General features: G+C 42.8%; 1 protein-coding gene across 7 annotated transcripts in view; it reads right to left on the bottom strand.

The window, feature by feature from the left end:
• dennd1a (DENN/MADD domain containing 1A) overlaps positions 1–23,574 on the bottom strand; it is a 201,118-nt gene that overhangs the window by 29,962 nt on the left and 147,582 nt on the right. For 5 of the 7 annotated variants that reach the window (XR_013488182.1, XM_033646211.2, XM_078162366.1 and 2 more), the window contains 4 exons: positions 20,209–20,310; positions 20,041–20,128; positions 17,035–17,075; positions 7,690–7,761 (listed from right to left, as the gene is read on the bottom strand). Coding sequence is in view for 6 of the 7 variants with exons in the window: in XM_033646211.2 (XP_033502102.1) it covers positions 7,690–7,761; positions 17,035–17,075; positions 20,041–20,128; positions 20,209–20,310 (303 nt within the window). In the remaining variant the exon portion in view is untranslated. Of the gene's footprint in view, positions 1–7,689; positions 7,762–16,037; positions 16,119–17,034; positions 17,076–20,040; positions 20,129–20,208; positions 20,311–23,574 lie in introns of those variants that run through there. The other 2 variants (XM_078162368.1, XM_078162365.1) reach the window with 2 other exon arrangements.

Raw genomic sequence — 23,574 nt, 5'->3', positions numbered from 1 at the left:
TAGCCTCAGCCCTCCTAGTTGCCCATTTCGGCATGGCCCCCAGCAACAGCCACGGGTCCTCAGCAGGAAGATGTGGAGCTGGAACTGAGGAAGCCGGACTGGATGTAACATTAGCTGTGGCGTCGTCGTCATCGGTGTAGAGCTGAGTAGCCCGGATGGTCCACGTAGCTGGGGCCAAGCCGGCGGGGTGAGTGTCCGCTGAAACCGAGGAGCCGGCATCAGACACTCGGGTGGTGGAGTCCAGATCCGCAGGGTTGCCAGGAGGGCCAGCCCCGACGGAAACCACAGAGTCTAGGAGAGCTTCCTCATCCCTGATCCAGTACAGGTTGGATATACGTTGCTCCAGCTCCGCGATTTTCTGGGATTTGTGGAGGCAGCTGTCACAGTCATGTGGAGAGGTGAGTGGACCTATGGGGGGCAGGTGGGTTGCCTAGGAAACAAAAAACAACTACGGCAGCAATGGAGTAATGTGTGGTGACGTAGTAAGCTTGTATTAGTCGGGAGGCCACTTTCTCTAGGTGGTCGATGTGTTAACGGAGGTTTCTCACTCATGCTGGCAGTATCATAGTCAGTAATCCAGTTTTAAACAGAGAAAAGGGAGTTTGTTGCTAAAAGTTAGGTTAGGTTTTATTGTCCCCAAGGGGAAATTCTTTTCCACAGCACTGAACTTGTTGGACCCAGCATGAAAAACAATGACACACAAACGCAGACACCATCAGAACACATCACACTGGCGAGCAGCACACAAAAAGCAACGACATACAGCATATAAACATGACACAATCAACGGGGCCTGTTGTTCAGAGCAGCTATGGCTGCGGGAATCAGGCATTTCCTGAAACGAGCCCTTCTGCACCTAAGCGTTTTATACCTGCGTCCTGCAGAAACGCTAACGTATTTCGGGGTGGGCTGTGTCAGCACTGGTCGCACAGATGCCCTAAAAACTCGAAATCTGCCAAACAAGTACACACGATCAGCCCTCTGGCCAGAGTGCACACATCAAACATATAGAATTTAAATGTAGATCATTCAAGGTAGCGTAAAACTGGAAATAAAAGTTACATCTGAGAGCCGAAGTGATGGAGGACGCCAGAGAGCAGTAGCGCCTGACTTCCGGTGAGAGGTAAGTGAATGCACAGATTAGGAAGTGGCTTGGCCTACGACGATGCCTCACCAGCATAGGACTCTATGAGAATGGAGCCCTGTCCCTGCCCATCCTCAGTCTGGTAGAGAAGTTTAAGTGTGCCAAAACTAGATAGGACATGACCCTCTCAGAATCTCAGGACCCTGTGGTAAGAGGAACTGCTCCAACACTGACCACAGGCAAGAGGTGGACTCCAGCTGCTGCAGTGTTGAATGCAGAATCTGCCCTTCAGCACAGAAACATAGTGGGCCATGTCCAACAAGGCAGAGGGGGATTTGGCCTTGGAGAAATAAGACCTACCTGGCAAAAAGCTACTCCAACCAAACACCGGCTCTTGGTGGCAGAGGAGGTATGCCACCAAGAGGAAGCAGCAAGGTGTGCCAGAGCCATATCCCAATCCAAGCAAGGCTGCTGGATGAGATGGGAAGCAGTTGAGAGAAGGAAAGTCACATGGGCTGGGATGCGGAGCAAGGAGTCTAATCTTCTGAACTTAATCATCAGAGCCACTTATGATGTCCTACCCTCTACTGCATATCTAAATCTCTGGCTGGGAAAATACCCTGCTTATCCATTATGCTCACTGCCAGTATTACTTAAGCATACCCTGGTAGGATGTAAGACCAGCGTAACACAGGGAAGATACACCTGGTGGCGCAACCAGGTACTTAAGTGCTTGGCAGCTAAGCTTGAGACCAAGGGGGTAACCACCAACACCATGCCTCTCAAAACGCAGGTTAAGTTCCAAATGCTGAATTGTTCGTCCGGGAAGGAAAAAACAAGTAACAAGCCTTTTGCCTCCCAATTCAAGTCTGCTACATGGAGCCAGGGACTGGAAATGTGCACTGACTTGGGCCAGCATCTCATAATTTCGTGTTTTCCTCATAAAACAAACTGCCACTTGGGAGGATGCCATGGAGGAGGCTTTTGAATGCAAGAGATTGTGCTATGCTGACCTTGTAACTGAGGCGGTGACTAGAGGCTGGAAAGCTGAGGTGTGACCAATCGGGGTGAGCTGCAGAGGCTTTGCTGCTAGATCCACCACTAGGGTCCTCGAGGAAATCGGATTAATGGGCAGGCCCAGAGGAAAGTGGTCAAGGATGCAGCATGTACAGCTAAGAGGTGCAGTCATTGGCTATGGCTGAAGAGAAAGGATCCCGTCTGGGCTCCTAGGTGACCATGGAGAAGCCAACCTTCTGACACACACACCCAGGCCTGATCAGTCTGTGGTGGGCCTCCCTTAATGGAGGGTGTCTCGTGATAAGGCCCAAACACCCGATGATGTTGAGGTGCACAACTGATAATGTGTCGATGGGTGGCTCTGCCAGTTGGTCACGGCTGAAACACCTATGCTCTGGCACAAAGCGTGTTGAAACTCCAGGGATTGTAACACTACAGTAGGAGCCATTCAAAGGTTCCCCTGTTTCCATGGCTGAACCTCGGCAGGTCCGTGGCAGATCCGTGACGGCTCCGTGCAAGCTTGCCGCCTGCTCCGTGGAGTTAATTTAATCCCCCGCGATGACGTAGGAAATGCAGCCCTGACTTGTAACGCCCCTAGAGACCTGTGTGAAAATGAGTTGCAATGCTTCATTTGTCCACGGGGAGGAGCAATGATTGTCACCAAAATACTGTAATATCTGCAGATTTGGGAAAGACGGTTTATCAGCTGGTCCATGGCTCCATGGAGCCACTATTTAGCCTAGTAGCATTTTATGACTAGGTCAAATTACAACTACTGTATGCAACCCATATTTTTTAAAATAATATTACCATGTGAAAAGCCAACAGGACGCTCTCTTTTTATCTTTCAAAACCTATACTTGTTCCTGTGTTTCCCGTTAATTAGGCTACCCCAGTGTAATTAAACTCCATCTCATTTACCGTGCTTTGTCTAACTTTGTTGCCGTGTTATCATGATTCAAACTGAGGTATTTGGAGAAGATCCAAGAAATAAATAACATTGATCCGTATGAGCTACCTGCAGCTGGAGCAGGGAGACGCATTGCCACCCTGCACCTACATGCAGTTGGTTCACTACTTAGTTTTCAGCATTAGTTACTATACAGCCTGAGATCTGACAGCCTGAAAATTTAAAAGCCTGAAATCACTGGACAGTCCCACTAAGACATGGCATAATAGTTATGTGTGTTCTATGCGTAAAAGGCAGCCGTGGACCACACTTTGCCACGATGACACACACACTCACTCACTCACTCACTCACAAGGTGAAACAACCTGATCTCACAGAAATACGTGAAATGACCACGACCTCTTAACACCGCATTCCGTGGTGGCAGCACGTAATGAGTTAAAATTACGTGCCAGTACCACGGAAACAATGCCAATGTAAAGTCAGTTAGGATCCAATGATATTTTTAACATTCCTGTATACACACAAAAACACGGAAGTGTCCTTGATAACTCAACAATATGACAGGTTAATGTCAAGGCCATAAAATAAAATAAATGTGTTTTGCCAGCAGATAGCAAAGGGCTTTAAGAGCATTGTGCTGTGGGACATCACTACATGAGGGTATACAGTATTCAGTACTTTGCCAAACAAAGTCTGCCATTGTTCTGCCACGGTGTTCTTGGCGCAAAGCCAGCATTTATACTTCGCCATGTGGCTTATTGCAATCAGGGGCAAATCATGACGTTAAGATGGAGCAAACTGCGGGTGCAAGTGAAGTGCAATTCAAGGTGCTATCAGCGGCCGCAGTTAATTCTTTGTGAATTCGGCCCTCAGTGTAGAAATGTCTTCTCTCTCTCCCCGCATTCCAAATAACCCAGTACGCAAACAAAAACAAAAGGTTAGGGTACGGCATAGTTATGCTAAATCACTGCCGTTGGAGGGGAAAGGGCAGCTCATAGCACGCACATTCCGGCAGCCGACATGAGCCGACAACATTCAATACGTGTAAACCAGAGGGGACCCTGCCTGTTAGCGTAGTGTGTGGCTGAATGTGCATTATCCCTTTTAATTACACAACAGATCTTACTGCTCAGCATCCCCTTTAATAATTGTTTTTATTCTCTTGCCCAAAATAGCAAAAACAACTGCACCGGGCTGCTTTATTTTTTTTATTTTGACTAGACTGTCCGCCGTCAAAACAGAGGGGTCTTTGTACTGTATGTGAAAACTTCGGCTACTTGTCAAATCCTGTAAAGTTGTGATTATAATCTCTTATTATTCAGTCTACAAGTAAAGTCTTAACGTAGGGCCTACTGTGTATTGACCAGATCTATACAGTTAGGCTACTGTACAAGATTCTATTCAAGACGTTGAAGAGACTTATTAACAGATGCCTTTCATGCAGTCGCCAGTGGCTGGTTTAGATCATAAGGCAAGTCGCCTGTTTCAACTGCCAATCAGCTCGTAGCAAAGTCAGCTAGTCACGAGGGGCGCAATGACAGTTTTGGACAGAGAGAAGAGAGAAAAGAAAGATAAAAAGAGGATCACCTCACCAATTTGTTTGAGGAATAGCTCCACGGTTCTGTGAGTGTGCAAAAGCATGCAGTAGGCTACCATCAATTTATTATTTTAACACCCTCAGTTCATTCATTCATCTTCTAACCGCTTCATCCTCTTGAGGGTCGCGGGGGGGCTGGAGCCTATCCCAGCTGACATTGGGCGAGAGGCAGGGTTCACCCTGGACAGGTCGCCAGACTATCGCAGGGCTGACACATAGAGACAAACAACCATTCACACTCACATTCACACCTACGGACAATTTAGAGTTATCAATTAACCTAGTCCCCAATCTGCATGTCTTTGGACTGTGGGAGGAAGCCGGAGTGCCCGGAGAGAACCCACGCTGACACAGGGAGAACATGCAAACTCTGCACAGAAGGGCTCCCACACCCAGGATCGAACCGGCAACCCTCTTGCTGTGAGGTGAGAGTGCTAACCACCACACCACCGTGCCGCCCCTCCCTCAGTTGAAATTAAAAAATTAAAAAGTTTTCAAAAAAAAAAAAAAAAACAAAACACAAAAACCCACACCACTCCGCTGACTGACGTGTAGCGCCGGTACCCAGTGTATTTCGGCTGTCAGAGCTGTGCCAGTTAAACGTGATGACGACTCAACAAACGTTAAATGTTAGACATCAGTGCACAGGACACAAGGACACAAGGACAGGACTGCTGCTTCATTCATGGGTTTTTTACGTGCATCCTAGTGCCTGTGCCGTGCGTAACTCAACTGGGAAGGCGCAGCAGAGCCAGCGGGGTTTCTTCACAAGAACACAAATAATATAACATATTACACACAGTTTTACACACAGAATATCCTCTAAAACTCTCAATATCCTCGTGAACTGCCTTTTGCTGACAACAATCCCATGCAAAGCAGCAAGTGCAGAGTGAATGACTGAATGAATGAATGAAGATTCAAATTAATTAAAACGTGCGCACGATGTATATTTTTTCCTCTAACGGCCACTGCCGGGCTCCGTAATTATTACAAAAAGGTCAACAAAACAGGTTTCCAAATTCAAAATAACTTCATTAATCTTCAGTTTAATGAATCTTCCGTATTACACCTTTAAGGTTACTTTTCTTTCAGACATTTTTTGAAGATGTGGTCTCACTGATTAACTGAAAACAATTATACAGTAACGAAAAAAATAATATCCTAACGAAAATAGAAGTCTAATCAAGTAAACAGCTTTCAGACAGTGCATCAGCAAAAGCCCAGTTCTATACTGCTGCCTGCTGCTGACACACGCAGTGTGCAACTGAAATGTCTGCACTGCAGCACTGTAGCTGTGCCATATTCCACAATATCCAAACTTCTGAATGGCGGATCCTTTAGAAAAACGAGGAAGGGCTGACATTTCGAATAATAAAGGCAGGAATTTTCATAATGGTGGGAATTGTGATAAAAAGGTGAAGGACCGCCAGTCCGAATAATGCAAGTTAACATTCGAAGAGGCAAGGTTTCGGAAAGGCAGACAGTTACCCCTGAAAAGAGTCGTTGCTATAGAAACGATATGCTTCCACGTTTGATAAACTGAATGACTGCAGGCTGTTTTTTTGTGAGAGAGGCGCCATCTCATGGCGATACCCTGCAATTGAACGAGTGGGCTTGTTTATGATTAAAATAGGAGAGGGAGGGGGGGTAGAGCCAGCACGGCAGCTGGCTGGCAGCCAGCTGGAACTTGGCTGGGATTTGGCTGGGATTTGGCTGGGATTCGATAGGCAGCTGGCTGACAGCCAGCTGGGAAGGGAAACTTTTGAGTGGCTCCTACTGTAAGTCCTAACTGATGAATTTATTCACCTCAAGATATCTGAATGAAATTAGTTTCATTAAGTACCTACAAGTCCACTTCAAGCTAGTTCCAAACAGCTTTTAGCATGCAATATAAATGTGTTATTTTGTCTTATTGTTTTTTATACAGTGGCAAGAAAATGTATGTGAACCCTTTGGAATTTCCTAGTTTTCTGCATTAATTGGCCATAAAATGAGATCCAATCCACATCTAAGTCACAAGTATAGACAAAACACAATGTCCTTAACCTAATACCACACAAACAATTATAATATTTCATGTCTTTATTGAACATACCCATTAAATGTTCCCACTGCTGCTGGAAAATATGGGTTCACATACGTTTTCTACCACCGTATTTCTGCATACTGGGTCCCTAAAAAGTCTTGGAATTGCATAAGTTGTGTTACTGGAAAGCTGAGACTTTTATTCATGTGTAATGATGTTAGTAGTAGCAGTTTCATTGTAGTGAGAGCATTTTTGGAAACTGACATAACAATATAAAATGACCTACAGTGACCTCTAGGCACAGCCTTGTGGAACTATAAAATTGCAAACGAGAGACCTTGGGCATTCACAGGATGTATGGCTTTCATAAGTATATTGACAATAAGCAATTTCCGCTAACACTACAAAAACCCGCTAACATCTGGCTTTATAACGTAATGGAAAAGGTTACAATCGGCCCTCACACCCATGTCAAATGACTCTGCAGTAGTCACGGGTATTTATCAGCTCCAGCTCTAATCGGCATTGATGAAAACAAAAAATCTGGGTGAACATGTTAATTTGCACCCCCTTTACCAGTGAGATACAATGACGCACCACCACAAAATACCATCCGTCTCTGCCCAAGCAGCGCCCAAACACTGATCCAAATTAGTCTGCACCGAGTCTGAAAGAGAGACTAAATAAGTCAGAGATATATAAAAAGAAGTAACCAGTGTAACATTTTCACTAGCCTCCATGCTCCTCTACTATTAACTAACCTATTTTCCAGCCTGTCCATGATGTCGAATGTGACACACCAAAAACCCACAAACACAGAAAATCATACTCGTCTGCTGCAGAACCGTGTACACAGCTACTGGAAATGGGAAAGGAGTATGCAGACTCTTTTAGCAGGGTTACCCGTGTTAAAAAACCCTGCGTACATGCCATAATTTTGGTGGAAAACGGGCATGACATACAAAGGCATAACTGTTGAATTTGGTCTATGGTAGTGAGGGGTGGAGCAGAGGAGGCTTATCTATAATGGAAGACAAAGACATGCTTACAAACTTGTAAACGGTCTTCATGGCTGGGTTTGCTTTGGTCTTCACTGTGTTGAAGATAGCACCGCCCCCTTTCTGTTGGAAAAAATTGACACAGCATGTGTTAGTGACAGACAGATACCTGTGCCACACTCTCTGCATTTATTAAAGACCGATACCCGTTCCGCAATCTGTCATCTTGACAGGTGTATTATGAAGGTTTGCTCACACATGGAAAATGGACAAACTGTATAAGAGCAAGACTAAAGGAGTAAAGCCTGCTAGCAGCACAAAGAGGCTGCTTTGTCTATTACAGAAGCAAAACACTTTCTCACTTTCTCTCTAAAGTGAGAAAGTGTTTTGCTATATATATATATATATATATATATATATATGTATATATATATATATGAGAAGGTGTGTCCAAACTTTTGGCCTGTACTATATGTATATATATACATATAGTACAGGCCAAAAGTTTGGACACACCTTCTCATTCAATGCGTTTTCTTTATTTTCATGACTATTTACATTGTAGATTCTCACTGAAGGCATCAAAACTATGAATGAACACATGTGGAGTTATGTACTTAACAAAAAAAGGTGAAATAACTGAAAACATGTTTTATATTCTAGTTTCTTCAAAATAGCCACCCTTTGCTCTGATTACTGCTTTGCACACTCTTGGCATTCTCTCCATGAGCTTCAAGAGGTAGTCACCTGAAATGGTTTCCACTTCACAGGTGTGCCTTATCAGGGTTAATTAGTGGAATTTCTTGCTTTATCAATGGGGTTGGGACCATCAGTTGTGTTGTGCAGAAGTCAGGTTAATACACAGCCGACAGCCCTATTGGACAACTGTTAAAATTCATATTATGGCAAGAACCAATCAGCTAACTAAAGAAAAACCAGTGGCCATCATTACTTTAAGAAATGAAGGTCAGTCAGTCCGGAAAATTGCAAAAACTTTAAATGTGTCCCCAAGTGGAGTCGCAAAAACCATCAAGCGCTACAACGAAACTGGCACACATGAGGACCGACCCAGGAAAGGAAGACCAAGAGTCACCTCTGCTTCTGAGGATAAGTTCATCCGAGTCACCAGCCTCAGAAATGGCAAGTTAACAGCAGCTCAGATCAGAGACCAGATGAATGCCACACAGAGTTCTAGCAGCAGACCCATCTCTAGAACAACTGTTAAGAGGAGACTGCGCCAATCAGGCCTTCATGGTCAAATAGCTGCTAGGAAACCACTGCTAAGGAGAGGCAACAAGCAGAAGAGGTTTGTTTGGGCCAAGAAACACAAGGAATGGACATTAGACCAGTGGAAATCTGTGCTTTGGTCTGATGAGTCCAAATTTGAGATCTTTGGTTCCAACCGCCGTGTCTTTGTGAGACGCAGAAAAGGTGAACGGATGGATTCCACATGCCTGGTTCCCACTGTGAAGCATGGAGGAGGAGGTGTGATGGTGTGGGGGTGTTTTGCTGGTGACACTGTTGGGGATTTATTCAAAATTGAAGGCACACTGAACCAGCATGGCTACCACAGCATCCTGCAGCGACATGCCATCCCATCCGGTTTGCGTTTAGTTGGACGATCATTTCTTTTTCAACAGGACAATGACCCCAAACACACCTCCAGGCTGTGTAAGGGCTATTTGACCAAGAAGGAGAGTGATGGAGTGCTGCGGCAGATGACCTGGCCTCCACAGTCACCGGACCTGAACCCAATCCAGATGGTTTGGGGTGAGCTGGACCGCAGAGTGAAGGCAAAGGGGCCAACAAGTGCTAAACACCTCTGGGAACTCCTTCAAGACTGTTGGAAAACCATTTCAGGTGACTACCTCTTGAAGCTCATGGAGAGAATGCCAAGAGTGTGCAAAGCAGTAATCAGAGCAAAGGGTGGCTATTTTGAAGAAACTAGAATATAAAACATGTTTTCAGTTATTTCACCTTTTTTTGTTAAGTACATAACTCCACGTGTGTTCATTCATAGTTTTGATGCCTTCAGTGAGAATCTACAATGTAAATAGTCATGAAAATAAAGAAAACGCATTGAATGAGAAGGTGTGTCCAAACTTTTGGCCTGTACTGTATATATATATATATATATGTGTGTGTGTGTGTGTGTGTGTGTGTACATATATATATATATATATATATATATATATATATATATATATATATATATATGTAGTTAAAATTACAAATAATCTTCTGATTGCTTCAGACAAAGGACTGGTCTCTGTACTTGTTTTATTAGATCTTAGTGCAGCGTTTGACACAATTGACCATCAAATTCTACTGCAGAGACTGGAACACTTAATTGGCCTAAAAGGTTCTGCACTGAGCTGGTTTAAATCTTATTTATCTGATCGTTTTCAGTTTGTTCACGTTCATGATGAATCATCCTTACATAATAAAGTTTGTTTTGGAGTTCCGCAAGGTTCTGTGCTCGGACCAATCATCATTAGAAATCACTCTGTAAATTTCCATTGTTATGCGGATGATACACAGTTGTATTTATCGATGAAGCCAGAAGAAAGTAATCAATTAACAAAACTTCATAATTACCTTAAAGACATAAAAACCTGGATGAGCACCAATTTCCTGATGTTAAATTCAGACAAAACTGAAGTTATTGTTCTTGGCCCCAAACAACTCAGAGACTCTTTATCTGATGACATAGTTTCTCTAGATGGCATTGCTCTGGCCTCTCGCACTACCGTAAGAAACCTTGGAGTAATATTTGATCAAGATTTGTCTTTTAATTCTCATTTAAAACAAACCTCAAGGACTGCATTTTTTCATCTGCGTAACATTGCAAAAATTAGGCCTATCCCGACCTGAAAAGATGCAGAAAAATTGGTCCACGCTTTTGTTACCTCTAGGCTGGATTACTGTGACTCCCTATTATCAGGCAGCTCTAATAAGTCTTTAAAAACTCTCCAGCTAATTCAGAACGCAGCGGCACGTGTACTAACAGGAACTAAGAAACAAGATCATATTTCTCCTGTTTTAGCTTCTCTGCACTGGCTCCCTGAAAATCCAGAACTGAATTTAAAATCCTACTGTTAACCTATAAAGCTCTAAATGGTCAAGCTCCGTCATATCTTAGAGAGCTCATAGTGCCATATTATCCCACCAGAACACTGCGCTCTGAGAATGCAGGGTTACTCGTGGTCCCTAAAGTCTCCAAAAGTAGATCAGGAGCCAGAGCCTTCAGCTATCAGGCTCCTCTCCTGTGGAATCATCTTCCTGTTACGGTCCGGGAGGCAGACACCGTCTCCACATTTAAGACTAGACTTAAGACTTTCCTCTTTGATAAAGCTTATAGTTAGGGCTGGCTCAGGCTTGCCCTGTACCAGCCCCTAGTTAGGCTGACTTAGGCCTAGTCTGCCGGAGGACCCCCTATAATACACCGAGCACCTTCTCTCCTTCTCTCTCTCATGTCCTGTTATTGCATCTCACTAACTCAGCCATACTGCATGTAACTAACTCGGCTTCTTCTCCGGAGCCTTTGTGCTCCACTGTCTCACAGGTTAACTTATATCACAGCGGTGCCTGGACAGCGTGACGTGTGTGGTTGTGCTGCCGCTGTGGTCCTGCCAGATGCCTCCTGCTGCTGCTGTTATCATTAGTCATACTTCTACTGTACACATATCATTATTGTCACATATGTATATTATCAGATATTAATATATACTTTCAACATATTGTACCAAAATAGCCTGTAATATTAATTCAAATATTATTACTTTCATATTGCTGTTGTAAGCTACTGTCATTACCGTCAGTCCTGCATCTCTCTCTGTCTCTCTTTCTGTCTCATTGTGTCATACGGATTACTGTTAATTTATCATGTTGATCTGTTCTGTACGACATCTATTGCACGTCTGTCCGTCCTGGAAGAGGGATCCCTCCTCAGTTGCTCTTCCTGAGGTTTCTACCATTTTTTTTTTCCCGTTAAAGGGTTTTTTTTGGGGAGTTTTTCCTGATCAGCTGTGAGGGTCATAAGGACAGTTGTATGCTGTAAAGCCCTGTGAGGCAAATTGTGATTTGTGATATTGGGCTTTAGAAAAAAAATTGATTGATTAATTGATATATACATATATATGTATATATCAATTAATCTGCTGCTGATATTAGCAAACAACGTGCATCGGATCGGACTGCATGGAAAAATGCCGATCCAAGAACTCCGATCCAGTTTTTTTCACGGAGTCCGATCCATGTTTTCTGGCCAGCCCACCGCTCCGCGATTCAACCAGTCCATTCCAGTGATCCGCTTCAGCACTTACTATCAATCCACCAGGCCAGCATGCAGACACACACAGAGGGTAGGAAGAGTAGCGGCCAATTTAGTTAACTGACTATTTGTTTTCTGCTCTGGTTTTTTGAGAGTGATATTTTTATTTGGTTTACACTCCTACTGTTTAATAAAGAGCACTGATGGCATTGTTTTGGGCACAATTAGTGAAATTGGAGCCATGGATGGACTATTACTTGTTTAAACAGCTGTACAATATTGTGTGCCCGTGCACCAGGCTGGCACCTACACTACTAAAATAACTGAAAAGGAAAGGCTGCATTGTTTGTTAAATGTCAACAATGTCTTGTGGTCTTAATCTATTTTTTATTTATTAGGGGGCCAAAGCACAAGTGTGTGGAGTCTTGCTGCTATTTTAATTTCAATGTTTGACATTTTAAAGATTTCTTGTGTTGATTTATTTTCTGTTTATTAAGGGGCCAAAGCAGCCAAAGCAAGACAGCTATATTTCTTATTTAATGTTAATGTTCAAGTTTAAAATTTTGTTTATTTAACCCTGTTAACAATAAATGGGTCAGTTTCTCATACCAACTGTTGTGGATCATTCTAACTAACCTGATTAAGTAGTTGTTCTTGTTAGAGTAATATTGCTTCATCAAACCTTTTCTAACATGACTGACAACAAAATAAGTGAATATGTATAATACGCGCTTGGATCGGATTGGTATCGGCCAAAACTCAAGGCTGTAATATCGGTATTGGATCGGAAGTGAAAAAGCTGGATCGGGACATCCCTAATATATAGAAGGTGCTTGTGATTGGGAAATGCAAGTAGATTTAGGGGGAAAGCTTGTTGTTCCCCAGAAAATAGTTTGTACCTGGCAGAGGCCTGACTTAGTGTTGTGGTCAGTGAGTCAACAGATTTATTTATTTTATAACAGTTTATTTCATTGAGCTGACAGTTCCTTGGGAAGACTCAGTGGAAGAAGCCTATGAAAGAAAAAAAGCTTAGATATGCAGACTTAGGAGCAGAAGCTGAGCAGCGAGGATGGAAAACTAGGATTTGTCCAGTGGAAGTGGGGTGTAGGGGATTCATAGCAAGATCAGCTGTCTCGCTCCTGGGGGAACTCGGAGTGCAGGGACAGAGTTTGAGGAAGACAGTGAAGGAAATGTCAGATGAAGCAATTAAATGTAGCCAGTTTATCTATAAGAGAAGAAATAATGTCAGTTGGGGGCCAGCAGGGGGAACTACTAAACAGGGCACATAGCTCCTTGAGATCAGGTGGAGAGATCCACTTCCTCTCAGGAGGAAATCCAGGAAGAGGAAGTATTTAAGTGTGGGAGTGGCCTATTTGAATCCATTTTGTTTGAGACCATGCTGCAAGGTGAGTGTGTTTGCTGATCCTGTGAGTTTATTTATCTCCTTTAACTTTAGCTTATATTGTAGTTATGCTATGTAGCATGTGAAATAGAGTATGGTGAATGTGCTAGGAAAGGTAGTATCAGCCCTGTCTCTACCTGGAGCTCGCATGTACGGAGCCTGGGTTTGGTTGAAGGTGGCAGTGCTGTTTGGGCTGAGAAAGCCATGTGTAAGTAAGGTAAAGGAGGTTATTGCGTTGGTGCGGGGAGCAGTGAGACCTGGCATTAGGGGAGTGTCTCTGGGACGCTAGAGATCACTGTCTAGCCTCCTGGAGGTGTCGTGGGACCAACTAGACGAAACACTGGTGAAAGGAGGTTCCCACCCGATGACCCCAAAGACATGCTAGTTATCACTGCTCACTGGTCTGTATAGTTAAGCCTTGCCATAATAGCTTATCATAGGGCTTATGAGGTTATTCACTGAGTGCTGATCCTTTCTCTAGAGCACAAACTTCTTGTGTTTACTTGAATTGTGAATGAGGTCCATAGCCTTCACTTTACGCAGGCTGATAATGCTATAGAGTCTGGAAAATACCTGTTAAAGGGTGAGATACATCCTGATCATGACCTTGGAGTTACTAAAATGAAGAGGTTTTACTCTTTGGGAAGCATGGATATGGTCAAAGGTGACTAAGAGTCAGAGTAAATCAAGTTTTTGTTACTTTGCACCTCTCTGCAAAGTTGCCAATTAAACTGCCCATGAGAGTGGAATTTGTAACATTCCTCTGAAAATGAATTTTATAAACCACTGAGTGACTGAAATGCCCAGGTTCTGTCAACTGTCATCACAGTCCTGGATTTGATTTGTATATTTCTTGTGTAGAACCTGATGGTGGTCCTAGAAGGAAAGTCAAGGGGTTCCAAAAAACAGTTAGACTCATCCTGGAGAGAAATATCTTGAAGATAAACACGTGCAACACATTGCCAGCAAACCTAGCCATCAGTAGTTGACTCGAGATCCATCATCATGGATTCGTTTGGGGCAACATTTGACCTGGTTGTGGTGGTAAAGGTATGGGGGGACTGTTACACCCACAAACGTAATAACAGCCCACAAACGTAATAAACCACAAACATAATACAAATCTGCAGCTTTGAATGTAATAATCCGGCAAATGTAATAAATTTCCCACAAACATAATAGCAGCTGCCTACTATAAACGTATCACACAATTTTCCGCAAATGTAATAAATATTACATTTGCGGAAAATTATTACATATGTGGGAAAGTGAAAATCTAAACTGTAATAACTTCTCACAAATGTAACATGAGACTGAATAATGATCTTTGTGGTTGTTGTTTGTTTGTTTACTTATACACCTGCCAATAGTGATGCGTGTGTTGACAAGCAACCCGCAGGTCGGGTCAGAAAGTGACAGAGCAGCGTTCTGAGTAAGTTAGAAATAACTTACAGAAACACACACACACACACACACACACACACATACACACACTGGTCATTCCTTGTCAGTTCACAGAATTACTCTGTGGCAGCAAATATGTCGTTTAATTGGATTTATTTTATTTTATTCTGCCTCTTGTTAATACGGATTTCTCTGCAGCATCTGGCCTACAGCGGGATGGGTTGGCTCTCATAGGGGGTCAGGTGCAGGTTGTAAGGTTTAAAAACCATGGTTTACAATAACTTATCCTCCTCCACTCAAAAATGTGTTTTCTTCTTGTTCCTACAGATGAATGTTTGAGCCTCACTGTGCAGAATGATGTATGTGTGAGCTTGACACTCGAAGGCTGTTTTCACATTTATCTGATGAAAATGCTCGTATGATTTTAAGGGCTAGGGCTACGAGCCTATGTTGGTGGCTTATGTAGCCTATGTTTGAACCATTTAATTAAAATATGTCTGCATATCAAAAGCCAAAAACTTGAATATGTCGTTCATTCTTTGGACGGGCTACAAGCATGATTTGTGACATCACAAATATTTTAGAAGCCAGTCATGGTCCAATGTTCAACTTACACAAGTGTGATGTGGAAACTTGAAGCCTCCAGTGCACATACACTGAGAATGGACTTAACAGTGAAACCTTTGGGATGGGCGGTATCATATATATCTTGAGATTTCAATGAATCCATTGATACCAAATACATCATGGTGGCTTACCGGGAAAGGGGTGAAAAGTTGTTCAAAAGTTGAACTGTTTTACCGTGAAGTGACCATCGCCTGCGCGTCTTCTTTGGTTTTATTGGTAGAGTTTTGATGCATACCCATACATTCATTTACTTGCGGCAACTATCAAATAATTCATATTCAAATAATAATAAGTGGATGAGACCTTACATTACACTTAACTGAAAGGCTGTTTATTTAAAGTAATGTAACATAATGTATCATTTTGTCTGGGAAATTTTCAGTTACCTACATGGCAATTCTCACTTTCCTGCATTCACATAGGCTACATTAATTTAAGTTCACCAGTCATTAATTATTTGCAAGCCTTTAATTGTCAGTGTTCAGACAGTCTTGGTCCATGTTACTATCAAAAAGTACACGGACCAGTCTTAAATCTTGAAAAATGTTTTCATTACTTCAAAGAATGAACGACATATTCAAGTTTTTGGCTTTTGATATGCAGACATATTTTAATTAAATGGTTCAAACATAGGCTACATAAGCCACCAACATAGGCTCGTAGCCCTAGCCCTTAAAATCATATGAGCATTTTCAGCAGATAAATGTGAAAACAGCCTTCGAGTGTCAAGCTCTGCACATACGTCATTCTGCACAGTGAGGCTCAAACATTCATCTGTAGGAACAAGAAGAAAACACATTTTGGTGGAGGAGTGGAGGAGGATGAATTTATTGTAAACCATGGTTTTTAAACCTTACAACCTGCACCTGACCCCCTATGAGAGCCAACCCATCCCGCAGCGCCGCTGTCTGAGGTGCTGAACAGGTACTGTAGGCCAGATGCTGCAGAGAAATCCGTATTAACAAGAGGCAGAAGAAAATAAAATAAATCCAATTAAACGACATATTTGCTGCCACAGAGTAATTCTGTGAACTGACAAGGAATGACCAGTGTGTGTGTGTGTGTGTGTGTGTGTATGTGTGTGTTTCTGTAAGTTATTTCTAACTTACTCAGAACGCTGCTCTGTCACTTTCTGACCCGACCTGTGGGTTGCTTGTCAACACACGCATCACTATTGGCAGGTGTATAAGTAAACAAACAAACAACAACAACAACCACAAAGATCATTATTCAGTCTCATATTACATTTGTGGGAAATTATTACAGTTTAGATTTTCACTTTCCCACATATGTAATAATTTCCTGCAAATGTAATAGTTATTACATTTGTGGAAAATTGTGTGATACGTTTGTAGTAGGCAGCTGCTATTATGTTTGTGGGAAATTTATTACATTTGCCGGATTATTACATTCAAAGCTGCAGATCTGTATTATGTTTGTGGTTTATTACGTTTGTGGGCTGTTATTACGTTTGTGAGTGTAACAGGGACCATTCATACCTATAATTTTGTGTCAATGTGGCCAGTAGCTGTTGAGATATCTTTTCCTGGACTTAAGTGTTGGATGGATAGATGGATAGATGTCTTGTTAGCAGGGCAAACACAAATGACAGAAATACCAAAAATACATATAATGTACGCTTTAGTTTAATATGCTGTCTGTCTGGGTAGAAGCATGCAGTCTAGCTCACCTTCACAGTGAACAGCCACTGGTGGTAGGTCTTGTCACTGCCTGTGGGGGGTTACAACAACAAAAGGTCAACAACAAGTAAGGTAGTTGCTGGGTACTAGCTGAAAAGTTAAGAAATCTAGTCTGGAATCAGATGTAAAACCACCACAGTGTATAATCAGTGTGTCACTGATTATACACCACAGTGTATAATCAGTGACACATACACTGTGTGTGTCAGTGTGTCACTGATTATACACTGTGGTGTATAATCAGTGACACACTGATTATACACCACAGTGTATAATCAGTGACACACTGATTATACACTGTGGTGTATAATCAGTGCATAAACAGTGTATAATCAGTGTGTCACTGAGCCAGTGGTGTCCTGTCTGTTGACTTTGTGTCAAGGGGGTCAAACTGGCCAATCGGCCAGAACCGGCCTGCCAAAGGGTCCAATCAGGCCCACTGGTGCCCCTTTTCCACCAAATGAGCTCTGGTTCTTAAACCAGTTCTGTTCAGGATTCTTGGAACCTTGTTGGCTTCAGAATGTACTTGTTCTTTCCTACACTAAAAGAAAGGGTCATGTTTGGAGGTGTGGTAATTTATAGGTGTTGGGACCCCAGCCACATGTTTTAAACAATAGAGAGGCCTTCACAAAAGCAGTGAGTCTGAGAACAAAGGAAATGTGCCAGGCCATTCCTCAACATCTGCAGAGTTTGGAGAAAACCCTTTTTCTCCAGAAGAAGATGGAACCACTGAGGCCCCGCTTCCTCAACTGTGTCGACTCCGCCGATCCCCCTTCTGCCATGCCGAGGACAGCATCTTTCATCCCGCTGTAGGACGCTACAGCAGCCCCGCGCACTCATCCCAGAGCAACAGACGGGACACACGCTGTCGCACCGAGCAACTCAAGTATGAGAGCTATAGTCTGGGCAGAGACTTTACATTTATTGTGTGATTTAACTGTGACTATTTAACTGTGACTGTGAACTTTGAGGACCACTGTGTCCTTTTGATAATCTGATCACTGATTTTCTTTCTCCCTCTCTCTCTTTTACTAACATACACACGCATAGCATGCACACACACAAACACCTTATACCTGTGGTAAAGTCACACATTGCCCTGTGAGCAACTCCTTAAGAGTGGTTCGCCATTACCACAGTCTCTACACACGCACAGCTATTTTGTTAGAGCATACAGTGTGTTTGATCCCGCTGGACGCCATCTTGTGCGTACTTTAAAGGTGCACATGAGGCTAGCGGTTTTATGACCCATTTTCTTGCTCTAGTTTCCCGCCTCAGTACTTGGTGACATGTTTCACGTCCACCGTTTCCTCTTAAATGTCCCGCCTTACTCTTATCAGCACCTGGCGTGACATGTTTCGCGTCTACCATTTTAGGTCTTTGGTAACCCCCAGGAGGTCACGTCCGCCATTTTCTCTCTTCCTACCAGCTGCTCTTTCTCTCTCTCCTACTGTCTGTTTCCAACAGTCATTCTGTTGGTCACTGCTACTAATCAAAAAAAGTCATTGTCTTCTTTTTGCCTTGTTATATTTATCTTTCAATATAAACTTTAAATTGATTTGCCCTCAATGACAGTTTTTAATTATTGTTATTTATCAAGGTATTGTCTTGAAGAGAGAAATTCTAGTATGGTGACAACACTATTATACTGCAAGGTAACAGACAGAGGCGGAAGACAATAAGAGACTTTCTTCTACAGCAGTCTGACAGACAGACTGATGTCTACTAATTAGATCAGTTCTGACAGCTCTGATATTACAATTACAATAGTCATGATGACTGGTCAGTTAGTGTCGATATTTATGTTCTATTATGTTTTTAGATCTATGGGATATCATAACAGAAGCTGGTGGTGATGCTGATGGTGACCATTCATAAGAGTAAAAATCAACAGTTACTGTAAAGAATGCAAATAATATCAGTAACTTAATGTCACAGTGTGTCAGATTTAGGGGGATTTAGTGGCTTCTAGCGGTGAAAACTGCAGATTGCAACCTGCTGAAACTTTCGGCTATAATTCCTTCAGTGTTTGTTATTCAAGAGGTTTTTATCAGGAGCTGATTTATCCACAGAGGTCTTTTCCTCTCCAAAACAAATGGACCATGTTTAAACCCATAAAAACACTGAATAAAGCAGTTTGTTACAAATCAGAGTTTTCCTGACACTGCTCACTGAAGGTGGTCTTTTAACTATGGCAGCAAATACAAAAATGTGGATGCCTTGACGGCGCCACTGGCCACGCACATGTGAGTTGTTGACGGTGACAACGTGTGTGTAGGCTTCATCAAGTGTACCAAGTGCAGTACGATGCTGGTATATGACAGAAAAAAGACGGGGACCTCGACACTTAAGAGGAACATGACGAAGGCTTGCCATGGGAAGAAAGACGGGAGTCAGCCTTCAATGTCCACATTCGTGTCCTTAAAAAAATGTCGGGTTTAAACCAGGCTCGGGCTCATAATTACAGTTAAAGGGACGGGCCAGGCTGGGCTCAGACAGAACATGGACATGCTCGGGTGGGGTCGGGCTGGATTTTTTGGGTCCGGTCTAAACTCTAATCTAGAGCCAGTGTTTGGTTTGTCCATTCTGGGCTACTGCAGAAACATGGCAGAGCAACATGGAGATCTCCATAAACTAAGATCCACTCCCTATATCGATATGAACAGCTCACTCTAAGGCAACAGTAACATGATTCTTATTTTCAGGTGATTATACAAAATTTGTTCCCAACACTGAGAAATATATTGAAGGCTGTGGGAATCACTGAGATGTTTGGCTTGTTCTTACTATAGCAACAGAGGTTAAGAGACAAAACAGGAAACTGAACAAATTGCCTTTGCATAGTTCGTTAGTTTTCATGCCAAACACAACACATTTATGTCTCCTCACTGTTTGCATGATCCTCATTTAAATGGACTGTCACAAAGTATTACTGCCTTCCATGCTTCCATGTCAATGGAGGTGTTTTACACAGTAACACATCACTACTGACTCACCTGCATATTCTCCCATGTTAATCTCCTCTTCAAAGATGTCACTGAAACCCTCTCCTGAGTTTAACAGGTCCAATCGGCCGTCAATGAACTGCAGGTAGAACCACAACAGGTATTAGAGTGTAAGAGGAAGTATGAAATAAAGGTGTGTGCGTGTGTGTGTGTGTGTACCTGTTTGAAGAGCTGCAGCTGAATGGCATTCTGGAGGAACTGTCTCATGGCACTGGAACGATGGTTCACAAAGGTTTCCTCATTAAATGTTATTGGCTCTCCCTGAAAAAACAGGTAAACACACCAGCTGTCACAGTACTGTATGACTCTAACACATTCAGCTCTCTCTCCCCACAGACACACAGCTCCTCAGCTGCCTGATATGGCTCGTTTGAATTTCCTACCTTTATTTGCGCGACTTTATTGGCTCATAATAACAAATTAGCTATGCACACAGTGCCCGCCTGCAGGCCACTGAGCTACACCCTCAAACAAACCTGCTCTGAGCAGAAGGAATGAAGAAGAAGTGGTTGGAATTTATTTTCCATACAATTCCTACACAATACAACCCAAACATCTTATTATGTTCCCTCTATTTTCCTGAGGACTGCTTCACAAACTGCCAACAGTTTACAGGTGGATTTTCACAGCGGTTACTCCAGAAAGACGGGGCAGTTCCCACTTTGTTGGGCAAATCTGGAGATTCGGGATCACAACCTTTAAGTATGCTTTATGAGTTGTGAATTTGTTGTGTAAAAACAAACTAGGAAGCTGCTACCGTGTGTTAGGGCTGTCAAAAAAAATTCGAAGTTCGAAATATATTCGAATATATATATTTTTTATAAGTTCGAACCTAAATTTGATAATGCCAATATCAGTAATGATTCATTAATACTATTAATGACGTCATATATCACGGCGAATCCCGTTCAGGCAGAAATGGCTCGCATACAAGCCAGGCCAGAGAGGGACGCAGACCCCCAAATTCCACCAGATGCGTCTGTGCACGCAGCGGATAACTAGCGCAGCCGTTCTGCAACGGACCCGCATCCAGTGGAATTCCGGCGAGAGACGGAGGGAGAGGCACGGACGGAGGAGCCCGCTGCGCCAACAGCACCCACTGCGCTGTCTGCGATGTGTGACCTGTTCGGGGAGACATACAGGGAGAGTGGTGCACCTGCTGCCTCCCTGCCTACCCTTTTTGAAGAAGTGATGAAACGTTACCAGAATGAGACACCACTACGAGCCGGCCAGGATCCACTTTGGTGGTGGAAAACTACAGGCGCACTTAAGTATCCAAACATTGCGGTCAGAACGGGTGTTTTCATCCGAATGTAACATTCATATTGCGCCAGCAATAAGAATCTTATTTATATTTGTGTTTTTTGTTTTTTTTTAATAATAAAAAAATAAATAATAATAATAATAATAAATTAATAAAAAAAAATAGCCTAATAATAAATTTGAATATTATTCGAACTCTACTAAATTAATTCGAAAATATTCGAACTCAATTTCATGGTGCTTTTGACAGCCCTGCCATGTGTTGAAGTGTGCAGTAGATGGCTTTAGGAGTTAACATTAGGCTGTAAACCCAGTGCTTAGCTGTAGGCCTCGGCTAACTGGCTACCCAATGTTATTGTTTTCAAATGCTTTTGCTACTCGGCATACACTAAGTTACACTGCCAGCTGGGTGGTCTCAAGTAAGATGAATTTAATGGCTAAATTGTGGAGAATCTAAGAGAGCTAAAATGTGCAGCATGTCCATATTGACAAAAGTTTCAACATTTCTAAAGGTGATGCCTGATCTAAGCAGCTAACTGCTGCTAGCTCGAGCCATTAGCCGACAACACGACAGCAATCAGACCTGGGGTTGGATTAAGACCTGCACTTATTTGTCCAAATAGTGGCTGCACTCAGTTTGATTGTGTGTTTGACTGTAGTATGTTTGGTCTGCTGATTTTACAGGGGACAACACTGTTTAGCATTTTAGAAGTTGACTAGGAATGGGTACCGAAAGCCAGTACTATATTAGCCCTGGGGCTAAATTATCAAAGACCCTAGTATTGATAAGCTCTGATGGTATCGGTTCTTTTATCGTTAGTTTTACACATTTTGGTTTAATTCATTATCATTCTGCAGCCTCTCATCTGCGCTCTGTGCTGGGGCTGAACTCCTCCACATACACACACATTCACACACAAACACTCTTACATGACACAGTAATCGGTGAACAGTCGAGCGGCCCCAGTGGAAACAAAGTGAAGATGACTCGAAAATTACTTGCATTGGTGGCAGCTACACTCATAACTGTGAGTGCAATTAAACCTTAGCGAGTAAGAAGCCAATAATTTATCAATACGTGTTCAGCAAGCATAAATATGTAAACATGTAGACAGCAATATTTTAATATAACGTAACGCAACATTAGTCTTACATAGTAACAGAAGTTTTACACTAATAAGCTCAAACGACAGCTGTCTACAGACATAGTTTGACACTTATCTTAAAATTGGGCAGATACTTTTACAGTGCCTGGAAATAATTTAAAACACTGAAATGCTGTTTCCCAAAAGCTTCAGGATATATATTTCTGTATCACATGATCACATGCTTTTGAATTTATGTATATGTATATGTACAGTACAGGCCAAAAGTTTGGACACACCTTCTCATTCAATGCGTTTTCTTTATTTTCATGACTATTTACATTGTAGATTCTCACTGAAGGCATCAAAACTATGAATGAACACATGTGGAGTTATGTACTTAACAAAAAAAGGTGAAATAACTGAAAACATGTTTTATATTCTAGTTTCTTCAAAATAGCCACCCTTTGCTCTGATTACTGCTTTGCACACTCTTGGCATTCTCTCCATGAGCTTCAAGAGGTAGTCACCTGAAATGGTTTTCCAACAGTCTTGAAGGAGTTCCCAGAGGTGTTTAGCACTTGTTGGCCCCTTTGCCTTCACTCTGCGGTCCAGCTCACCCCAAACCATCTGGATTGGGTTCAGGTCCGGTGACTGTGGAGGCCAGGTCATCTGCCGCAGCACTCCATCACTCTCCTTCTTGGTCAAATAGCCCTTACACAGCCTGGAGGTGTGTTTGGGGTCATTGTCCTGTTGAAAAATAAATGATCGTCCAACTAAACGCAAACCGGATGGGATGGCATGTCGCTGCAGGATGCTGTGGTAGCCATGCTGGTTCAGTGTGCCTTCAATTTTGAATAAATCCCCAACAGTGTCACCAGCAAAACACCCCCACACCATCACACCTCCTCCTCCATGCTTCACAGTGGGAACCAGGCATGTGGAATCCATCCGTTCACCTTTTCTGCGTCTCACAAAGACACGGCGGTTGGAACCAAAGATCTCAAATTTGGACTCATCAGACCAAAGCACAGATTTCCACTGGTCTAATGTCCATTCCTTGTGTTTCTTGGCCCAAACAAATCTCTTCTGCTTGTTGCCTCTCCTTAGCAGTGGTTTCCTAGCAGCTATTTGACCATGAAGGCCTGATTGGCGCAGTCTCCTCTTAACAGTTGTT

The sequence above is a fragment of the Epinephelus lanceolatus genome, chromosome 19, assembly GCF_041903045.1.
Source record: "Epinephelus lanceolatus isolate andai-2023 chromosome 19, ASM4190304v1, whole genome shotgun sequence".
Classification (NCBI taxonomy): Eukaryota; Metazoa; Chordata; class Actinopteri; order Perciformes; family Serranidae; genus Epinephelus; species Epinephelus lanceolatus.
This window is presented reverse-complemented; position numbering and strand designations above follow the sequence as displayed.